The sequence below is a fragment of the Poromitra crassiceps genome, assembly GCF_964638095.1.
Source record: "Poromitra crassiceps genome assembly, chromosome: 12".
In the NCBI taxonomy this organism is placed as follows: Eukaryota; Metazoa; Chordata; class Actinopteri; order Beryciformes; family Melamphaidae; genus Poromitra; species Poromitra crassiceps.
The window spans coordinates 5611065-5619223 of NC_139632.1; the positions used below are offsets into that span (position 1 = coordinate 5611065).

Consider the following 8159-nt stretch of genomic DNA (forward strand, 5'->3'; position numbering starts at 1 on the left):
CACACACACTCAGGCACACGCACGCACACTCAGGTACACACACACACACACACACACACACACACATTGCTGTGGGTTACTGCATTAGATTTCATTCAATGACATTCCCCCAGCCCCCCGTTCTTTTTCCATCCTGGAGCAAGTGGGGGTCTCAACCTCCTCCTCTCTGGTGATGGACAGATGAGACGAATGAGTGGAGGGAGGGGATGGATGGATGGATGGATGGATGGATGAGTGGGTGGATGAGTGGACGGAGGGCAGATTGGGGGGCAGACCTTTCATTCCTTGCTGCTCCCTGAAGTAGGCCACCAGGCAGACAGATAGACAGAGCAGCTGTAATCACTGCTGCCACACGCCCAGCCATCTGAAGGTCCCACCCCCTTCCATTGATATTAGGCTATTAATGAGAGATTAGCATGTAGATGATTGGTGGTTTGAGCCAATCTGGGCCTTGGCTGAGTGTTTGAGGGCAGATAATCTGTAGCTGCAGCTGGAGCCATTGTTCAAGTCCCGCATTTCTCCTGCTCTACTTTTAACCTTTCTACTTTTTAGTATAGTGGCCTATACAGTCTATACAGCCGATACAGTCTATACAGTATATACCACACATGGGCAAAATGCAGCCCCATGCAGGGCCCCGACCTGGCCCCTGGACCATCTCATTCCGGCCCCAAGGTCCTCAAAGAAAAACAAAACAACCCCCAAAAACTCAATAAAAGGCAGAATTATGTTAATAAATCTCATCTGCTACAGCCATTGGCTTTGTATCACTATTATATCAGGAGATTAACAAGAAATTACCAATCACAACGGAAGAGAGGGAGTGTTGGCAGGTATGATCTCCAATGTGTGGCCCTTCGCTTACTTGATGTAAGTCAGTATGGCCCTCAGGAGACAAATGTTGCCCACACCTGGTCTATTCACCTTATGTTCAGACCTTACAGTGGGCCAAATTCTTCCGGGTCCTTTTAACACTTCCGGCGGTCACGGCGCAAAATAAGAGTTGTTTTTGGAGCGGACAGTGAAGGGGGTAAAATAAAGAACGTAGCCTACTACTTTGAGCCGGTACACAGCAAGCAAGCGAGTATCCACTGTTAGCCAGGTCAGATAACGTTATCCTCGACAATGACGAGCACTTTCTTGTAAAACATACCTGGACTCCAACAAAGAAAGCTTCAGATAGTTTTCTCTCCTCCGAGTTGCGCTCGAGCCACTAACGTCAATAAGACCCGCAGACGTTAACGTAATTCCCTGGAATGCGAGACTTAACGAGCCAGTTACATGGCGTTGCATTCTTAGACATTGCCGTTTGCTTTTATTTGGTATGTTACATACAATTGGCTAAATTATTAGTTAATTCAGAGTTAGATGATATTGGAGCAGCCAGCCATTTTATTTTATTTTATTTTATTTTTAGCCGGAAGTTTTGATACGGCCACACAATCGGGTCAAATTGGCGTGGCTACATAAGGTGAATACAGTCTACACAGTCTATACAGCTGATATTGATCTATACAGCCTATACAGTCTATACTGTCTATACCAGGGATGGGCAACTTTGATGATAGAGAGGGCCACAAAAAAATGTCCTCGCTACCAGAGGGCCAGATTGTGACCGTGCACTTCCACCAGTAGCCTACTGTAACACCATCACTCCCAATTATAGCTACTCATTTGATCACAAGGACTGGTAATCAAAGTTTATTATACCAACATTTATATTTTTCATATTAAAATGTTGGTAATTCTTCAGAAACTTTGCTCTATAGCTTTAAAACAGCTCGCTACAGCAATTTGATGGGGTACATCACCCAAATATGTCATATTAATCAGATTAGTAATGTTGCATGTGCAATGTGCATCCTGGATATAGTTTGTTACAATAGTGTTAGCTTAAATGCTAACATTAAACGGTACGTGGATGGACAATGCTAACACCATTGGTGGTCTAACCTAACCTAAAAATATATATATATATATATATATATATATATATATATATATATATATATATATATATATATATATATATATATATACCCCTGGTCTATACAGTGTATACAGCCTATATAGTGCCCTGAGATAGAATGGAATGGAAGGAGCGAGAGAGAGAAGTGATATGCTAGCTAGGTCTTGACCCCACAATCCCAAAAGTGCATTTTAGTTTAGTGTGTGTGTGTGTGTGTGTGTGTGTGTGTGTGTGTGTGTGTGTGTGTGTGTGTGTGTGTGTGTGTGTGTGTGCGTGCGTGCGTGCGTGCGTGCGTGCGTGTGTGTGTGCATGCGCGCATGTGTGTGTGTGTGTGTGACACTGCAATAACCTCTGTGGGGTATTATAGTTTGCTGCTAATGTGCATGTATATATGGCATGTCCCTATAAGCTGATACTGTAGATACACTCCCATAGCATTAAACTGTGTGTTTGCTGCTCCATTCAGATTGTAATGGCTCTTCCACTGCTGCAGTTAAACAAGCCCACTAATCAAAGAAAGAGTATGTCCAAACATACCGCCCTACAGTGGAAGGTCATCCAGTTCAAAACGCATCTATTTTCCACTCTTTTTTTTAATGCTGTGTGTGGGGGGGGGGGGCACAGTGCAGGCTCACGCTCAGCCCCAAAGCAACACTTTTGGAAGTGGTGGTTCAGTGCCTTGCTCAGGGTCACTTCAGCAGGGTGGGTGCTTGCTTATGCCGGGACGTAAACCCATGGTCCTGCAGTTGACGGGGGTATCTCCATACTAATGTACCAGCTCAGTGGCCTTGTGGTTTGAGTGTCTGCCCTGAGACTGGGAGGTTGTGAGTTCGATCCCTGGCCGAGTCATACAGTACCAAAGACTATAAAAATGGGACCCATTTGCCTCCCTGCTTGGCACTCAGCATCAAAGGGTTGGAATTGGGGGGTTAGATCACCATAATATGATTCCCGAGCGCGGCACTGCTGCTGCTCACCACTCCCCCAGGGAATGGGTCAAATGCGGAGAACAAATTTCGCACACTCAGGTGTGTGAGACAATCAGTGGGACTTTACCTTTACCTTATGTTGACTCCCTGCTTCAGGGCTATAGGCTAAGTTGAAGTGTTATTGTTATGGACAAAAAAATAATGACTGTCCTGGAAAAGTGCATCACACATTCTGCAGATGGCAAGACCTGCAAGTAGGCAGATACTGCAAGTCTGCTATTCAGTACATGTTTTTGGATAGGTATGAATTAATAGCACAGTGGCGTGAACAAATTAGTAGGCATGTTTGGTAACATGATTTGTGTGTTATAATAATTCCCTGTCTTCCATTCTGAATGCAAATAATCACTTTTTTACCTTCATCTCTGGACACCATCCATAGCAACTGTTTGATCCAATGGGCACAGGTTTGTGCTCACATGCACTCACCGGGAAGGTGCAGGGCGCACGGAAAAACACCAAATTTACAACTCGCCCTTCAGAGGCTGAAGTAAAGTAATTTTCCTATTGGGGGTTGAAATTCAGAGTCTGTCTGAGGCGTGTGCACGGCTCAGCGGTGATTCGGTGGGTTTTGGGGGGGGCGGGGCGGGGGGGGCGGGGCATACCACTGTACCTGCGAGAAAGGGGGTGCGAGCGGGGCAGCTGAAGTCAATCCCGACAAACGTCTAAAAAAACGGGGGTGTAATAATTGAGCGGTCGGATAAACCGGAGTGAGGTTTCAGTAGTGTCCGCGAATAGGGCACGGCGGGCCTATTATTTATTTCCTACCTTATCTTTGCGTTTTATTTTCGATGCGTCATGGTTGGAGAAGAGTGCACCCCCGTGCTTGGCGGCGCAAGTGGTACGGCCCAGACGAGGTGAGCCTCTCTGCCTGCCTCTCTCTGTCAGCGGTGTTAAATGCAGCTCGCCTCGCAGCAGCCGGCTGGAGGCACCGTCGTGTGGCTCCGGGGCGAACAGGACTGAAACGTAGAGCTGGCTTCTACTTTCTGGCCTGCAAACACACTCTTTTATAGCACCGTCTCCACAGCTGGGCCTTCATGAAGAAGAAGACACTCACGTTGTTATTATTATGTCGGAAGCCCGGTGCTTGTTGTTGTACAGAGTTGCTCGTTTGTCTATTTATTTCGGTCTGAAGCAGGGATTCAAGACTTCCAAGTACTAGCTAGATAGGTTAGATAGATAGCGATATATCTTATTCAAGTGTTTTATACGTCGGTCTTTCGTCGTTTTCACTCGTTTTTATACGCTTTCGTGTTTTTGTTTGTTTGTTACGTCGAAGTGAACACAAAAGCATGTATAATACAGTTTGGACCACGGAAAAGGAGGAAGACGACTGGAGGGACGTGATGATGCCCTATTCCACAGAGCTGATCTTTTATATAGAGATGGACCAGCCGCCAGGTAGGAGGACTGTCTGACATGCTGCATGTTAGGCTAACAACACATGACACACTGGAGGAGAGACAGACAGCTTATTTAGCTCCCTATCTGCTCAAATATGAAAACTTTGAGGCGCACATCCCGCTCACATCCCAACGATAGCATACAACCACACTAGTGTAACCTGTAACTAGTGTGTGTCTGTTAGCATATTGTGTCTTTATCGTTGGCTACTTAATTGTAGTTTTTCTTAAATCTCCGATGGCATCACATTGATATTCCTATAGTTCCCCTGAGATCTTTGTAGTCTCCATCTAACAAATGTATCGCTGTCTATAGTAGAAAGCACGTCTGGAGAAGTGTCTATTGTCCACTGACTACACTGTCAAATGAAGACTTTTTCCTGGAATAAAACGGCGATGGTAATGGTTTCATTATAGTTGCTGCTAACCTATAGATGTAACGTTAAGTTGTTATAACGGTGTAGCCACAACATCGCTACAGCTCATCTAGGATCGGCTACTTTTATTGTTACAACACTGATGACAGCGCGCGATCAAAACATTCGACACAATGTTTCTCTCTCGGAAAAAGGCGATAAACTGTAGCTCTTTCTGTCCACTTTGAGACACTGTAGCTCTGCGAGCCTGCGGAAATGGCACCCAGACACAGGCAATCTCATTCGGAGACAATAGTCCCATCTTCTATAGTTGACATCCTTCTCTGCCGACCCGAGGTCAGCATAGAGACCATTTTACTGAAGAAATAGATGAAATAAAGTGCAGCCTTCACCGTTTTTTACGCCAATATCTGCGCAAAAAGTAGCCTATGTGTGCAGAAATCCCACCAAGGCCATTTGCTAAATCCTAAATGTACTATTTAAAACTGTGTTATAAATTCGTCATAAATACAAGAAGCCACGTCCTTTTTTTTTAATTCCGCAAACCTTTGGCTCTGAATGATATCCTGATGGTCCGAAACAGTTAAATTATGCTCAGTCCGGTGCCGAAAACGGGGGGATGGGGTATGAGAGAGAGAGAGAGAGAGCCTAATAATGAATGATACAGGGAAAACGTCCTATCGATCTAATAACCAAGTATAACCTCGTACATTGTCATCTCTGTGTCTTTTCCTCTTTTTTGGACAACTGTCACATACTTCAATGCATTTCATTCATTCATTCATTCATTAATCGTGCCAGTGTCATTTGAATCCCACCCCCTTTCTCTGGCTGTATTGAATGGATCATGGCGCAGATGTGGGACGCTGTGTGTGTGTGTGTGTGTGTGTGTGTGTGTGTGTGTGTGTGTGTGTGTGTGTGTCCGTCCAGGAGGCGCTGTTGAATACAATTTGCCCGGTAGCTCTTTCCCCTCTCTCTCCCCCCATCTCTCTTTATCATTTACATACAGGCTAGTACATCCTGCACCGACGATAACGGCCAATATTCCCATCTGTTTATACATATACACATGTCACATATTGGGACACATTTCTACCACCAGATGACATTGATTCAAAATATATTGTGGACACACACACACTATGGAAATGCATGCATGAGCTGTTGATAAGAGATACGTCATTTTTACACCATTTTGGCTCATTTAAATATATACTTCAAATGAACGTCGGCTGCATTATATGCTGCATTTCTAGGATCAATTCTTGACTATTTTGAAGCCTGATCTCATTGCATCTTCTGAAGTGTATGTCAGATGTGTTCTCCTCCATATGGAGTGAATTGAAGCAACTCTAATATAAGTGAAGTGGACTGGTGCAATATCCTTTAAGCCCCTTTCTGCTCGTTGGAAGTTAACTTCTCCTTTTTTCCTCTGGAGTGAAAGGTCTCTCTCTCTCTCTCTCTCTCTCTCTCTCTCTCCACCTCTCCCCTCGAGAAGCTTTTTGTGTGTGTGAGGCAGCTACAGTGGAGTGAATGGACAGAGTGCTGCTCCTCAATGCATCGCTCTCTCTCTCTCTCTGTCTCTCTCTGTCTCTCTATTCTCCCCCTCTCTCTCCCAGCCATTCACACAGCCATGTAAATGCAATGCAGTGGCTCTTTGCTGGTGATTCACACACTTAACCAGCACTGGACCCATAGGGCTATTCATCCACTCCTATATGGGCTCATTGTCACGCGGAGGGGGGGGGGGGACTCAGCCAATTTTAGCCGGCTTAGCAGACAATTGTGCCGCTCCGTGCCGTGAATAATGCGCTGAGCAAAGACAGGAATATAGTGGGGGGGGGACAGTTTGGAAATTGTGTTGTCAGTTGGGACGTGTGAAATGTTCTCTGGCGATTCTGAATGAATCTGTGCTCGTTTCTAAAGAGGGGCGATTGACAAAATGCAGCTTGTGTTTGAACCGAGCATTGACAATGCACAGTAGCACACTCCTTCTTTAACAGTCATTGGTTCAGTCCTAACATTAATCGTATATCAACCGCGCTGAGCACCAGCCAGACTCTCTCCCCTTCCTTTCTTTCACGCATGCACGCACGCACACACACACACACACACACACACACACACGCACACACACACACACACACGCACACACAGTAGGCTACTGGATTTCATAGATACTCTGCATGTGTCTCATTGTCTTGTCTTCTCAACGTGGGCTCCAGGGACCGCCAGGCGCTCTTTGATTGCTTTGTAGGGGAGTCGCCAACGCATGCAGCAACAAATTGACGATTTGTTCAACCAAACCAATTCTTTTTTAATTGATAAGCTCGTTAATGCGATGATAGAATCGGGGAGAAGAAACAACAGAGAGAGAGAGAGAGAGAGACATGAAGGAGGGAGCGATGGGGGAGAGCTGGAGAGAAAGGCAGGGAGAGGATGCTCATCATCAGAACATTTCTTACAGTGGGAGTGAAAGCAGTGTGACAGTATAGCAGCGTGTACGCAGCGAGTGTGTGCAGAGAGAGAGAGAGAGAGAGCGTGGTGGCTTTGTGCGCGCGGTGATTAGCACAGGTGGAGCGCCACCCCCAGGGGAGGGAGGGCACAGCCTGCGTTTCCAATGGCAACTTTGTGTGTGTGTGTGGGTGTGTGAGGGGTGTATGTTGGATCTGGGGTGTACCGCGGGTCTCGTCTTTCAATGGAAAATCACCAGTACTTTTTTGAAATCAGCAGTACTTTTTTAAAATCAGCAGTACTTTTTTGAAATCAGCAGTACTTTTTTGAAATCAACAGTACTTTTTTCAGCTCTGTTCAAATACATGAATGCAGTTAAATGGGTCCATGGCATGAGGGACTTACAGTGGGGATGTCAAAGATTCTTTTCATATGGGACTTAATCACACACACACTCTCGCTCTCTCATATTGGAAACACATGCAGCCCATAAGACAGCTGATCTGGTGAAGGTTTGGTATGGGGCGGGGGGGGGTCGGCTTTGATCAGGATCCATAGATTGGATGGGTGACTTTGTCCCATTATAGATGCATTCAGGTAGAGCTGCAGCGATTTTAATCAATTAATTGATTAGTCGAATGACAGAAAATTAATTGCAGACTATTTTATAATCTGTTAATCATTTAGACTGATTTTAAAGAAAAAATGCCAAAATTGCATAAATGTGAATATTTAGTGGTGTCTTTAGTCTTCTGTGACAGTAAAGTGATGGTCTTTGGGCTGTGGACTGTTGGTCAGGAGGACAAAAGAAGGCATTTGAGGACATCGTCTTGGCCTTTAGGGGGAAAAGTGATGGTAATTTCTCACCATGCGAGAGAGAGAGAAGAGTGCGTGTGTGCATGAGCGCTCTGGCTGTCAAATCCCTGAGGTGTCCCTGAAGGAACGGATACACCCCGAGGTAACTCCA

General features: G+C 45.4%; 1 protein-coding gene across 1 annotated transcript in view; it reads left to right on the plus strand.

The window, feature by feature from the left end:
* Positions 1-4249: 4249 nt before the first annotated feature.
* The window catches only part of pik3r3b (phosphoinositide-3-kinase, regulatory subunit 3b (gamma)), a 22198-nt gene continuing 18288 nt past the window's right edge, over positions 4250-8159 (plus strand). The window contains exon 1 of the mRNA XM_083648436.1: positions 4250-4359. Within this exon, the coding sequence (XP_083504562.1) occupies positions 4251-4359 (109 nt within the window). The 5' untranslated portion in view covers position 4250. The remainder of the gene's footprint in view (positions 4360-8159) is intronic.